General features: G+C 55.9%; 1 protein-coding gene across 2 annotated transcripts in view; it reads right to left on the bottom strand.

The window, feature by feature from the left end:
• TBX5 (T-box transcription factor 5) overlaps window positions 1–14,173 on the bottom strand; it is a 46,124-nt gene extending 31,951 nt beyond the window's left edge. The window contains exons 1-6 of one of the 2 annotated variants that reach the window (XM_049619296.1): window positions 14,034–14,173; window positions 12,147–12,331; window positions 10,375–10,469; window positions 8,091–8,210; window positions 7,151–7,298; window positions 3,482–3,634 (exon numbers count right to left, since the gene is read on the bottom strand). In XM_049619296.1, coding sequence (XP_049475253.1) covers window positions 3,482–3,634; window positions 7,151–7,298; window positions 8,091–8,210; window positions 10,375–10,469; window positions 12,147–12,293 — 663 coding nt within the window. In that variant the 5' untranslated portion in view covers window positions 12,294–12,331; window positions 14,034–14,173. Of the gene's footprint in view, window positions 1–3,481; window positions 3,635–7,150; window positions 7,299–8,090; window positions 8,211–10,374; window positions 10,470–12,146; window positions 12,366–14,033 lie in introns of those variants that run through there. The other variant, XM_049619295.1, reaches the window with a different exon arrangement.
• Window positions 14,174–14,519: the final 346 nt, after the last annotated feature.

Here is a 14,519-nt window from a genome sequence, read left to right as displayed (position 1 = left end):
GGGCAGGGCAAAGGGTTTCCGAGCGTGTTCTGGAAGGAGCTGCCCTGTTGCAAACAGATCAGTTGAGCAGTAAGTCAGTGACTTCATCACTAACTGTGCTTACTCTTTGCCAGGCTCAGCACTACGAATTTTCCGAGGATTATCTCGTTTGGTCCTCACAGTGATGAAAACAATGCTTGTGTTCTCCCCATTGTACAGAGGAGGAAAACTGAGTCCAGTAACTATGCCCAATCAAATGGACTTCAACCCAGGCAGCCCGCCTCCAGAGTCCCACCTTAACCTTATGCAACGATGAGTGGCAGCTCAGGTGGCTTCTGCCCAAGAAGTCAGGGGGTCTCAACACCTCGCCCAGGTGGGACCCTAAGGGAGCAAGACAGAGTCCACAAACCGCACGCAGGTTGGCCCTCTTAGTCAAGTCACATGTCATACATCCATGCAGGGAACGTCCGGAGGGGCCCTGGACTGGACTGGACTGGAAAAATGTACTGCTTTAGACTACCTCCTGATAAAAATGAGTGCCTTTGGTACCTTACCACTAAAAAGTGGGGGAAACCTCATATGGGAGAGAGTGACTGCAAGTTCCCTCCGATGGAATCCCTCTTCTGGGTGTCAGGTGGGCTCAAAAACCTTTATGGCCCAACCAATTAAAAAAAAAAACAAAACCCAGGGGCACCTGAGTGGCTCAGCCGGTTAACTGTCCAGCTCTTGATCTCGGTTCAGGTCATGATCTCACGGTTTCTCGAGTTCCAGCCCCACATCGGGCTCTGTGCTGACAGGGTGGGGCCTGCCTGGGATTCTCTCTCCTCTCTCTCTGCCCCTCTCCCACTCATGCTGTGCCCCCCGCTCCCAAAATAAATAAACATTTAAAAAAATTTTTTTTAAAAATTCCCACATGGGAACCCTATCCATCCAGATTCATATTTGGAGACACACATTTTTAGACCCATGAGCATTTAGATACACAATCCCCTAGATTGTGCTCAAACCTCACAAAGTACACACCCCGTTGGGCAGACACTCTTTCACGCGCATGGATCACTAAATATATTCACTGGGGAAGATACCTTTTTAAAAACAGAAATCTGGAAAAAAAAATTGGAGGCGGGGGGGCGCCTGGGTGGCTCAGTCGGTTCAGCATCCAACTCTTGGTTTCGGCTTGGGTCATCATCTCAGTTGGTAAGTTCGAGCCCTGCATCGCACTGTCAGCACAGTGCATGCTTGGGATTCTCTCTCTCTCTCCCTCTCTCTCTCTCTGCCCCTCCCCTCCTCATGCTCTCTCTCCCTCCCTCAATATAAATGAACAGACTTAAAAAAAAAGAAAAGAAAAGAAAGAAAGAAATAACAGAAACCTGAGCGTGTCAGGTAGATTCACAAGAGGTCGCGATGACAGTCTTGTGGGTAGAACACACCTGTCAAATTGGCCAAACTGTATGCTTCATATATCGCAGTTTATTGCTGGGCGGTTATGCCTCAATAAAGCAAAGAAAGAGACGGAAAGAAGGACAGAGACAAGAGTGTGCTCATGTTCCCCAGATCTAGCCAGGCTGGATGGGCCCTAAGATCCTAACTACGCAGAGCTTAGGGATCTCCCCCCCAGGACCTACTCTCCAGCAGGCTGAGTCTAACACTTCCTGTCCTTTCTGTAGGAGCCTGGGCTTTCTTAGAGGAAAAGAAAGAAAGAAAAGAAAAGAAGATCTCATATATCTTTGGACCCTCTGTCAGGTGTGTGTGTGTGTGTGTGTGTGTGTGTGTGTAGATACGTATGTGTAATACATGGCTGTATGTGCATATGTATGAGAGGGAGGGAGGGAGGGAGGGAGGGAGGGAGACTGAACGTCCTTGCTACTATTTTTTCCAATTTTTTTCCCCTGTGACTGTCACCGCAAAGTTAAACATAGATTGACAGCAGCCATAGAGGAAACAGGTTTCTAACAGCCAGACTCAAATTAGCCTGAAACAGTTTTGCAATTTTCAGGGTATTTGGCCTTAATGTTTTTTGCTCTTGCTGGTTTGACGAGTCGGGGCTTGGATCCCAGAAAAAAATCCTTCTTCCCCTTTAAAAAGTCATTGCACTTTGGGGAGAGTGAGTTTTCTTTCTGGAGGGAAGCTCTCTCAAGACCTGGGGCCCCGAGGCAGGCCTTGTGGTCCAGAAGGGACCATCCATCACAGCTTGGCTTGGTGACTGACAATCTGAATTTGGAGATTACTATCTTGTAAGTGCCCTGGCTTCACTGGGGCGGGTGGGGGGTCACTTTCTGACACCCGGCACGTACTGGACTGACCTTCCCGGGGTGACCAGAGGCTTTGCTAAACCCACCCTTCACCCTGCCCTGTCCTCTCCCACCTCTTCCCAGTCCCTGTAACTTCCTGCCACCCTTCCTGGCAAGTGGGGACAGGAGCTGTGGAGAGGGAGGACATTCCCATGCCCCCATCTACTATCTCCTCGTGTTGCCCCAGGGACCTGCCCTCACTGATCCCCTATGGGACCTGCTAATTTCCCCTTTGCCAGTCCTCCAATTAAACCACTACTTAATGCTAACAACCTGCACCCCCACGGTGCCTCCCCCCCCCCCCCAGATTCTATGTCTTTTCATAAGTAGGTTTAAGAATCATTCAGTCCTGCCCTCCGGCCAGTAAAACGAATCCAGAGGCACTCAAGTGTCTAAAGAACAGAAATGACCCAAGACAAGTCAAGACGAGCCCTTTCCCCTGGGAAAGAATAAAAGATACTCCCCCAACCTGCGGTTATGGGGTGCCCTGTTCACATATCATTGTCCAGCTTGGAAACACCCGAATCGGGGCCTGGATTTTGAACAGCGTGGGGTCTGTCGTTGACAGGACCCATGTGCACCCTTCCCTGTCTACACCACACTGCAGCCGGCTTCCTGAAAACAAGGTATCCCTCCCCTCCCCAAGCGGTGGTTGTGCAGGGTCTTGTCTAACTAGAGAAGGCATCTTGCAAACCCAAGCCCAAGGCTTCTGGCAACTTTGTCCCAATTCAAGTTGAAATGCACCCAAAAGACAGACTGGAGGAGAGACCCCCAACCCTCCCCCACCACCAAAAAAAAAAAGCTCCATGAAGGGTACCACCGGGCCCCCACCCAAGAGCAGGGAGCCACGTACAAAAGTGACCTTTCTCCTTGGTGATCACTTCATGAGTCCAGAGAGATGCTTTCTTGTTGCATTTGGACGCATGGGCACCTGCAGTTTGATAAACTTGTGTCTGACTGGTGTGTGTGTGTGTGTGTGTGTGTGTGTGTGTGGGACACACAGAGACAGAGACAGACACAGTGATACAAAACATGTGAACATAGTACAAACAGCTGCAGTCCTCGATCTGTAGCTTTGTCCCGCCTCAGCCCGCGGCGAGGGAACGAAGAATCCCTTTAAAGTCTAAAGGTTCCAGCACGAGACCCCTGCACAATTGTTTTCATGCAAACGAACAGACAGTCCCAGAGCTAGCTCCCAGGTTTCAGCTTACCTTGTGGTTCTGGTAGGAAGTCACCGCAATAAAGGCAGTCTCAGGAAAGACGTGGGTGCAGAACGCAGTATTTTTTGAGCCAAATCCATTATTTTCATCTGCTTTCACAATGTGTAATCTGGGCTGGTATTTGTGCATGGAATTTAGAATAATCTAAAAATCATAAAGAAAACGAAATTGTAAGAACAATCAAAACCCCTTTGTTTCCAGATAAAACCCCACTTTCCACCCCTAAAATTCGCCTCCTTGTACAGGCTCTCAAAAAAAAAAAAAATGTCTGATTTTTTCCCTCCTGTTTTGAAAAGGGGCCAGTGATTTCATTAAAAAGAAACATTTCAAAAATGACAATTTCCAACCAAAAAAGCCCGGGTAATATTCCAGGAATCTACCCAAAGCACACACGGCAGTAAATCAGAATTCTTAATAAAGTTTGCTTAATAAATTAACTCCTGCATAAGGTACTTCCCCCCCCCCCCACCCAAATGGGAGGAAAGCAAGTCAGGAGCAGGGAACTTGTGCCTGGAGTTGGGGCGGGGGTGGGGGGAGATGTCTAAGCATCAATTTTGGAGTGAAAGGGGAGAAGACACAAACAAACAAACATCCTCCGCCCTGCCCCACCCCCCATAAACCTGCGAGAGATGGAAAAAGAAGAGACCAAGCAGTTTGCAGAACTGGAATAAAAATCACCTTTTGTTTGCAGACTGTGCAAAGGAGCGTCAATGAAAAAAAAAAAAGAGGATAATGGAACGGGGGGGGGGGGGGACCTCCACGGATGGCGAGATTGGGGGGAGGAAGCATCTCCTTGTCACCCCCCTCCCATCTCACCCCCCAGCAGAGGAGGGCCTGCTTCCTTCCTGGTTCCCTTTCTATAAGGTCAGCAACATTTCAGGATCCACGAGAGCCTGATCTCCAGATTTGGCGGGACACAGAACGGCTGCATCTGCTTTTTGGGGGGAATGCGTTCTTTCTCCTTCCTTTCTACCTTCTTCGTGTTTGGGGAACGCCCCCGGGGAGGGGGGGCACACAGGGTCTTACCTCGGTAGCTGTACCGAGAATCCAGCTACTATATAGTCAGTATGGGGGGGGGGGGGGCTCTGCTGGAACAGGGCTATTCCTAGGAGATGAGCATCTTTACTTGGAAAACCGGCCTGGCTGCTTTGAGGACGCCGGGTTTTTGATGATTTCGGGAGGCTGTGAAAGCCAACACGCATCAGGGCGATCGCCGCGCTCCACGGGCTGGATGGAACTCGGGCCTGCTTTCTCCCCAGGACAGCCAACTGGAGCGGCCAGAGGCTGTCCCGGTGTCTTGGATTATTTGCGTTGATGACCCTGGGGCAGGGTCCTTGGGCCAACCCTTGAGACCCGCCCGGAGGAGGGGGAGCGGAAGCGGAGAAGGGGCGCGAACCCGGGGCCCCGCGGCTCCCCGACCCCGGGCCGCGCGGCTCTAATCTCCGGCTCGCCGCGGTCCGGCCGCCTCCCTGGCCGATAGCGACGCCGGGCTGGGGCGGCGTGGCGACAGAGAGACGCAGCGGGGCCCCGCGCGCCGCCGCAGCCCCCGGCCGGCGCGGCCATCGTCCCGGCTTAGCCAAATTGCTTTGACGGCCGGGGACAGTGTCGAGACATCAGCGCGAGGGCGATCTAATGACTCCTAATTTCATTAGGGCGGCTCTGGACCCCAAATCCGGAGTTGGGGGGTGGGGGAGGGCTGCGAAGGGCAGTCCAGGGCAGCCCCGAGCACCCTCCCTCCTCGGTGCCCTCGGGAGGACCAGAAACGCTCCAGGGTGCGGGAGCCTGGCTGCGGGGCTGCGAGCCTTCCCGGGGCGCCCAGCCCATCGCGACCACAGAAGGCACCGCAGGGGAAAAGCTAGGCGCCCACGTGGGGCCGGAGCACGGTCCCGCAGCCGCGCACCAGGGTTCCACGGAGACCCCCCACAAAAGGGTCCCCCGCACCCAGCCCGCGGGAGGCCGCCAGCCAGGCGGGAGTAGCACGCGGGACGCTTACAAAACCGTCCCGCTTCTCCCCAGCGCTTAAGCTAAAGTCTCGGTCCGGTGCCCGCAGGTGCGCGTCACCCTGGCCGGCTGACCGCCCACGCACGCTCGACGGCATTTCTGTGCAGTGCACGCTCCGGCCTACGGGCCGCTGCGGGCAAACTGCCTGGTTGAAACGGAAAGGAGGCCAGGCGTTTTGTCTAGAGACGCCCCTCTGCACCCCCTGCTCCTTCCCACCGCACAGGAAGGGAATGGGCCTGCCTTCTCTCTTCCCCAGCGGCCAGCAGCCAGAGGTGCAAGCACTCAATGTCCCCTCCCCACCCCAGACCCTGGGGGCTCAGTGTTTTAGCCCTAAGGCCCCACGGGACCAAGTCTCCCATTTGGACCTTCCCAAACCGTCTCCCCTCTGGATCAAATCCTTGCAAACCCAGCTCCCTCAACTGGGTACCATGTGTTTGTTGATTTTCCCTAAAGAGACCACATGGCAGGACAGAGACCACCCTTGGAATTAGATCAAGCCTCAGATCTCTGCTCCCACATACAAGCTGCATGACCTTGGGCAACTCCCCTCCCCTCCCACATTTCTGTCCTCATTTCTAGGCTGCCATGAGGGTCAAGTGTCCTAAGACCTACCAGCCCATTTTATGGTGGAATCAGCAAGCTAAGGGTTTTGAACACTGAATCCGGAGACCGTGTTCTGTCTTGGTGATTAATTATTGCCAATGAAAAGACCTAGAGACATTTCCCCCCAAATCGGCGTTTTGTTCTTCATTTGCTTTTCGTTGGTGAAGAGAAATCTACTCAAAGCTAGAGAATCCACTAAAAGCTACACAATTCTCTTGGAAGGTGGGGAGGGGGGGCAGCACATGCAATGTCCTGCATGCAGATTCAGGGGGTTCACCAAGGCTGCTCTCTCCAACCAGACTCCAGGTTTAGGACCCTGGTCTAGGTGTGCCTGCTGTGGGAATTGGTGCCCAGCCCATCCTGGGAACTGGGGGTGAGGAAGGCTAGAAGTCGGGGGGGGGGGGGATAAACATAAACCCTAAAGTATCAGCTAAAAGGGATATCAGGGTTGGTCTCTGGCAGCTTGGCTTCCCCATCCGTAAAAGAGGGAGCAGGTGGCCTGGGGTCTCCCTCTCAGCCAGAAGGTCTCAATAATAAGGCAAGATCTGGAAGCGAGTAGGGAAGGTATCTATGGCTCCCACCACGGTCCAGCCTTTGGGCAGCGGGTGCGGGTGCTGCGTACCCACTGGGCTAGAGGGACCGTGTTTTCGGAAGATCTGAAACGGAACCGCCACCCCTAATCACAGATGGGACTGGGGGCCAGGCCAGGGGTGCGCGCTCCCCTCTCCCCAAGAGCCCGGTTCTCCAGTTCCCCGGGAAAGGTGGCCCCAGAGCAAGGAACAGCAGACCACAGAGAAGACCGCACAGGAGAGAGGTGGAGCCAGAGGGGAAGAAGGTGAAAGAAATCAGAGGAAAAGGAAGAGAAGGGAAGGCCGGAGCCTGGAGGAAAAGACTCAGGCGGGTGGAGTGGAGCAAGGGAAGGAGAGGCTGGAAGTGTGACGAGGCAAGAAGAGAGAGAAACCCTGGGAGGAGAGAAGCGGGGACAAGAGAGACACACAGACGGACAGAGAGAGACTGGGAGCAGGGGCGGACCGGAGGAGCCCTCCTGGTACTTACGTGCCCGAATGGGTCCAGGTGGTTGTTGGTGAGCTTGAGTTTCTGGAAGGAGACCAGCTGCCGCATCCAGTGTGCCCCAGTGGCCGGCGAGTCTGGGTGCACATAAAGGCGGCCCGGCATAGCGGGCTCTGCTTTGCCCGTCACAGACCTAGACCGAGATGGGGCGGAAACCCACCCAGACTTAGCGGCCCCGTGGTGCTGGCGAGGGCAGCTGACTAAGAGAACGATCTGGAAATGTCCTGACCCTCCCCTGGCATCGACGAGCCCAGGCGCCCAGAACGCCTGCAGCCAGGCGAGCCCCCACCCGGCTCTCTTTTCTTCCACCTCGCTCCTTCCCCTGCACCAGGGGCACCGCAGCCTGGCGGCCCTCAGACAATCGGTGGGTTCTGGAAGCCTCTGGACACACACACAAAAAAAAAAAGTCTAAGAAAAATCCTTGAGGGCTTTCAAACGGGCCTTCCTCTTGGAGCCTCCGTTTGCTGGGCAGCCACGGGGAGCAATCCACCCAAGGAATGGACCTCTCCTCTCTTGCCTGTTTGACTCAAATACCACGGCCCGACTTTGCAATTTCATAAAAAGGCATGTTCAAAGCAGGTAACTCATAAAAAATGACTGTAAATGGTTTTATGCCCCCAGAAATACCTCCAGCGCTTGGAAACAATACCCTTTTGAAAAATCCACAACCCGCGGCTGCAGCAACAGATAACAAGCCCTTTACCTCCCGTGAGCCTCAGTTTTCTTGTCTATAAAATGGGGGCTAAGGGCTGCTGTTTCTTTCTCTCGGGGTGGTCCGGAGGATGCGTGGGGATAGCAGCAAGAGCCTCGAAGGCACAGTAGGAGTTCAGAAGATGTTGCTTCGTTCAGTGCGGGGGAGGGGAGGAGGTTTTTTTCCCCCCACTTTCCTCCCTGCTCCCCCGCAACTGCCCACGCCGGGGCCTACCATTTATTGTCTGCGAACTTGTATCTGTGGTCATCCGCGGGAACGATGTCCATGAGGAGGATGTATTTCGTTTTGGGGTTAAGGCCCGTCACCTTCACTTTGTAACTGGGAAACATCCGCCTAGGGGAGACAAGGAGGGAGACCCAGAAAGTCAGAGACAGAGACAGAGAGAGAAAGAGAAAATTGATGCCAACGTTTTAAAGAGCGCGTCCCCACATTTTAATGGAAGAAGCTACAGTTTGAGAAGCGCTCAGGAGAGAAGTGACCCCCGCTCCGCTCCTGCCAAAATCCACTCCGGGTTTCCCTGCGAGTTCTGGGGAGGAGAAAGGCCCAGAGGTGAGCTGGAGGCTGGTGATTATTTGTAACCGGGAGGAAAATAGAAACCTGGAGGCAAGGGCTTCTAGAGAGAACCAGGGCCTCCATTTCTGCTCTTTGTAAATGCTCTTTTCAGAGCCAGAGACCTGGTTTTTTATCTAGGGGCAGAAGGAGCCTTCTCAGGCGAAAAGCTGGCCTCCTCCGTGCAGGCAGGTGCGTTGGCCGCTATGCACCCACATGCGGGCACCGAGGTGTGTGCACACCCGTGGGCACCCGTGTACCTTCTGTCCGGGCTTTGGTCCTCCACCCCCAGCGTAGAGCTCAACTGGTGACCTTGCCACGAGCCCCCAGCCGACATTTATTCCTCAATCCCACCACTCCCCCGCCCCCCAACTTCTCCAAGGCACCTGGTGCTCTTCCTGGGAGAGTCTAAGCCCTCCGGCCCCCGGCAAAGAAACTCAAAACCCATCCGGGTTTGGTTTTGGAGACACCGGGGCCTGAACCAGGATGGACTCAGGGGCAGGCGGGTGCTTCGGGGGTCTGCAAGGCGCTGTGCCCCCGCTCCCCTCAGCGCGCACGGGCGGGCTCCAGTTTCCCAGCCCTCCCGCGAAGGGGGATGGAGCGCTCCCCAGAAAGCCAGAAGGCGGGTTCGAGGCTGGCCGGGGCAGAAGGACGGGCTGCTGGATCCTGGCTCACCCAGGGATGGCAGGAAGGGGTGAGTGAAGGGAGGCCTTGGAGCCAAAGCCTGGTGGTGTTTATCTGCCTGAGCTCCGCGCCTGCAAGCAAGCTCGAGGGAGGCTTCCCAGGCCTTTTATAGTTAAATCCCCTCAGCTCAGGCTGAGGGGGAGAGGGGGCCCGGCCGTGTCTTTCCTTCCAGAACAGATTGGGAAGAAGAACTCAGTTCTTCAGTGTAAACAGAACGCGCCTCCTGGTTCACTCAGGCCGAGCGGGGGAGCAAACGTTGTTTAATTTCAAATAATAATAAATGTCACTGTTGTCAGTTTATTGCGGGAGGCTCGGGCTGGAGAACCGGGGGCGTCTGGTGAGGCGGCTCCCCCCTCCCCCCCTTCACACACTCGGTGGCCGGCTTCACGAGCCTGTCCGGGGCTGACTCCGGACTTTCTGCCCTTGGGACACGGAGGGCCCCTGCGGCACTGGGAGGCCTGTGGTGAGGACGTCCCCAGGCCCGGGCTCGTGCACACACAGTCGCCCCTGGGATACAGAGTTGCATGACCCTCCAAATAGCTTCCCCCAGAAGTTTAGCGTTTCTAGCAAAAAAAAAAAACAAAACAAAACAAAAAACCCTGCGAGCTTTTAATAGGAACTCTGGGGTGAGTGTCTTGGCCAAACTGCCGTGTTTATCGGTGTCTGTATATATAGAGCCCGGCCGAGCCCCGGTTCAGTTTCAAAGGCTTCTCCCGCTTTCTATAAACAATGAAAGAGGTAGCGAATACATTCAGCGATTCGGAGTTTGGCAATCGGGTGGGACTCTGGAGCCGCTCCAAGGTCAGGGAGGGTGGGACGGAGGGTGGGGGCCAGGAGTCAAGGCTGAGAGCGGGTCTCATCTCCGTGCCGACTCCGCACCTCCCCGGTTCCCCGTTCTCTCTCCCTGCCCGTCCCACTTTCTCCCACGACCAACCCGTCCACTTAGTATGGCCCCCAAAGCTCTGGATTCTTCTCCTATACGAGGTGGGAGAAATGCCCTCTTTCGGAGGTGAATCCAACAGGCGTTTCCTCCACCAGCCATGCAGGTCAATGGAGGAATTCTCCAAGCATCTTTATCCAAAATCGGGTCAAACAAAACACATTCGTTCTCTCTCTCTCTCTCTGCTCGGCTCTGCTCTGGTCTCTCTTTTCTCTGCCCCCGTCTCTGTCTCTCGCATCTCCGAGACCTTCCCTCCTTTGTCTCCCCCCAAAGTTGCCCAGGCGCCCCCCACCCCACCCACCCCAGCAGAGGTGGCCAGCTCACCTTCCGGCCTTGGTTATGATCATTTCTGTGCCGACTTCGTGAAATTTCAGCCACAGTTCTCTTTCGTGGAGAAACACCTTGATCCCTTCCATGCCCTAGAGAGAGGAGAGAAAAGTCACACGGACCGGCCCCAGGAGCAGTGGGCCTTCCCTTCCCCCCAGCTGCCCCCCAAACACAGACTTCTCCTTCCCTCCGGAGCCTCTGGGCTCTGAGGCTGAGAACTGCCCCCAGCCAGCTCTGGAGCACCAGCAGCCCTGCCCAGGAATCCCTGTACAAGCTCCGTGTACCTCCCCACGATGCCCTGTTGTCTCCTAACGCCACCAACACAAGGCTAGAGAAAAGTCCCCAACCATCAGGGTCCGCTAGTGCGTCCATGAGAACAGACTTTAAAAAACCAAAACAAAAAAAACAAAAAAACTGGGGCCAATCGCAAACCCTTTTAGCCAAGAGGCAACTAAAAGACAAAAGCAAAAACAAAAACACTCCACCTCAAAAGGCCCACTCAGAACATTCTCACGTAGCCACCCCCATGGGCACCCACAAACACACAGACGTGCAAACAATGCATATATGCGTGTTGAGTCTCGCGGTGGTGCAAATATGGCCGTAAGAGAAAATGTAAACTGAAAAATGTGTAGATCGTATAAGAGGTTCCCACGGTCCAAAAAGTTAATCCTCTGATGCCTCTATTAACAAACCTCCTAGGTTCTCACACCCAACTTCATTCGCTTCGAGCTGTTTTTTGATGATGGGAGCAGCCGAAACCGTTTAACGTTTCCGCTATGCAGCTCGAAGTTATTTTACCGAACCGACGCAGAAAAATTTCTAGACAAAACCTTCGTTTTGCAATCATCCCCAAGTGTCTTAATAAGCAGATTTGCTTTTCCGGAAAGAAAATCGAAGTCCCCCAAACCGTGTACCCACTGTGCTCTACAGCTATTCACACATTTTCCTGAGCCGGGAAGGGGAAAAAGGAGAGTCAATGAGGTAGGCAGGAAGGACGTCCATGGAAATCCCAAAGAAGGGCTTTAGCTACGTGCAAATATCTCTTCGGACCAAGTCACCCCGCTTTGCACCAACTGACACCTTATTTAAAATTATGGGAGGGCTCCAGGGGCCGCCTGGAGCACCCAGAGCGCTGGGGGGAACAGGGCACAGAGCACGCGGCCTAGGAGGCCTCTCACCTTCTAACTGGATGGCCCAGCTTCCATCCAGGGGAGCCTGCGGCTCCCTGCAATCTCTTGGCACGGCCCGGCGCTCCCCTCCACCGGCCAGAGCGAGCCAGCCCTCCAGAGCCCGGCCCAAGACAAATAGTGCAACTCGAGGGTCTGGGCGGCGGCTAGGGGAAGGCGGGCGGAGGCGAAGGCTAAGGAAGATCTGAAGAAGGGTCAAGCCATCGCTCACGCCGGCCTGAAGCAGCCGCTGACCCAGCCCTTAATGAGGTGCTCAGGGCTGAGCCTATACCTAGTGCAGCAGCAAAGGAATGATTTGGGCTATTGTTAGCTGGCCCCAAATAGCCAGATAATGAAGGCTTCTCTATAACAACTTCAATGTATTTCCAAAATCCTCTGGTCATAAAGATTATCGTCACAATAAAGTGGATTGGAATATACTAGTATGGGGGGGGGATGCAGGGCATAGGAAAGTGGAATGAGTGGAGATAAAAAGGAAAAGGGGACAATTATGAGCAACGGGCAATCCACCCTCCTCCCCTCCCCCACAGGAGGGCCTTTGGTTTTTGCAAAGGGCTTCCAGGCTAGCTGTCTTCTTACCTGCTGGGTGAAGGCGGCCTGCGGGGATGACGGAGACTTGTTGGGGGCCCCTAGCGTGCTCTCGGGCTTGGAGTCACAGGGTAGATCCTTCGAATCAGGTTCCAGGGGAGTGTGTGCCAGGCCAAAGCCCTCGTCTGCGTCGGCCATGGTGTGCCTGGCGCCCTGTGCCCGAGCAGGGTCCTGCTCTGAGGCCAGGAAACACAGAGAGAGAGAGAGAGAGTGAGAGAGAGAGAGAGAGAGAGAGAGAGGTTGGAGGTACAATTCTAGTGACAGGAGGGCGCAGCTGGGCCCCAGTGTCCAGCTACCAGCACCTCCGTTCTCAGCTGAAGGAGGCTGTGGAAAGTCCCGTTATTATTATCGTTGTTATTACTCTATGACTATGCACAACCTCTTGCAAAAGACCCGGGTCAGGCTGAGAGGAGGCGGCGAGGCTCGCATCTCCCCTGCGCAGGCTCCCCCATGATAAGCCAGCTGCCCGTCAAATTTGTCTGGACTTCTGGAAGGGCCAATAAAGATAAGGCCTGGGTATTTTTGGAAGCCATTGGGCACGAACCAAAAACAAAACAAAAACCTAGTGTCCTTTGGAGAACTGTTTTTCTCCGTCAGACTTACAGAAGGACATCACGGCTCTGTGTATTAAAAGTCACAGGAGGCATATTCTCCTGCAGCAGGCAAAACGTCTACAGTAACCCGCCTCTTGCAAAACCAAGAACCTAGAGGGGGAAAGATACGCAGATCAAGAGACCCAGCCCCAAGGAGAATTCGCGTTCATCCTTTATCAGTTACAGGCCTTAAAATGAAAAGTCCCTTAACAGTAAGAGTCCTCCCCTTTCCCCCCACCTTCAGCAACGGTAAAAATTAAAAGTAGCCGAACAGAAAAGGCAGGAGAGCGGCCGCGCAGCAGTGGGGAGGGAGGCGCGCTGCTGGGCGCGGCAGGCCAGCGCTCTGCAGGCCGCCGGGGCTGCGCGATCTCCAGGCTTTCTCGGCTCTCCAGCCCCGGACGGGCATTTTGACGAGCGGCCAGGCCGAGGGGAGTTTCTCCGAGCTTCAGCCGGGCCTGGCTCGCTGAAAGTGCAGGCCCAAGCTCCGGCCGAGGAGGACAAAACGCGTCCCGGACAAATTCTACGCGGCAGGCGCTGGATCCAACTCGGAGGTCCGACGCAACGGGGAGAATGGGCCGGGGTTGCAAGCACGTAAAGGAACAGCTGCAGAACTGTTCAAGCCCGGATGAGCCTGCCTCCCCGCTCTGATCGCTTTCCAATCTCCTCCACGTTTCCAAGTAGGGATCTCCTCCCCCCACACCCGGCTGCACTGGGAAGGGGGAGCCAAGGATGCCCCCCCCCCCAAAGCTTCGCAGCCGCTGAAGCGAAAGGCTGGGTCCCACCCAGGTCTGCGGTGGCCGGAGACCCGGAGGAGTGGGGCCGACGAGGACGGCTCGCGAGGCCCGACTCCCCAGCAGCTCCCCTCACCACACCCTTGGGGCTTGGGCGAGGCGGTGATGGGAGCCCCGCGGCCGGCTGGCAACAAAAGAACGCGGGGCTGGCGTCGCCCACGTGCGCTGCCTTCCGCCGGGGGCCGCGGGGACCGTCCCCTCGCGCGCCCGGTCGCGGTCAGCGGCAGCTCGGGGCTGGCGGAGGCAAGCTAGATGCGCTGTGACAGAACCAGGCCGCGCGTCCTGCAAACCTCCCCGCCGCTCGCCGGGCCGCGCGCCTCCCCGCCTGGCTCCACGCGCCGGGGAGCTCCGGGCCGCGCCACATCCCCCGCAACGCCGGGCTCGGCGCAGTCCCGGGCGGGGCCGGAGTCCCGCCGCCGTTTCGCGCCTCCCGGAGCCCGCTCGGCCGGCGGGCTCCCTCCCGAGCCTCCCGGGCCATCTGCAGGGACGGTTACCTCGCTCGGTGAAGCCGGTGCATTCACCACATCCCTTCTTGCTCCTAGCAGGGAAGCTGGCGGCGAGGCGGGGGCGCGGGCATGGTGGCTCCGGGTGGGGGGTGGGGGTCTGTGCCGGGGACGGCTCGCCCACACTAGCGGCTACCGCTGCCTACAAAGGATCGGCCACCGCTGGAGCCTGCCCACCTCCAACACACACCTCCTCCGCTTTGCGCTCGCTCGCTCGCTCTCCCTAAAGACTTCCAAGTTGTCCGGCGCCAGAAGGGCTCCAGGGAACGCAAGCGGCAGCCTCCGGGAGCACCCCCGAGGGTAGAACCTCAGGGCCCCCTGCTCACTTGCACCCCTCGGGAGGGAGAGTTGGGAGACCGGAGGGAGCTGGGAAGTTGGGAATGGCCAAGGTCCTTTCTGAGCGCCGCTTTCAGGGTTAAAGTTCTGGAATCCAAAGAAAAAGGGCCTCTCTCCCTCTCTCTCTCTCTCAGAAATACA

This window comes from Panthera uncia, assembly GCF_023721935.1.
Source record: "Panthera uncia isolate 11264 chromosome D3 unlocalized genomic scaffold, Puncia_PCG_1.0 HiC_scaffold_8, whole genome shotgun sequence".
NCBI classification, from domain to species: domain Eukaryota; kingdom Metazoa; phylum Chordata; class Mammalia; order Carnivora; family Felidae; genus Panthera; species Panthera uncia.
The sequence above is the reverse complement of the archived record's forward strand: the minus strand, read 5'-3'. Positions and strand labels throughout refer to the sequence as shown.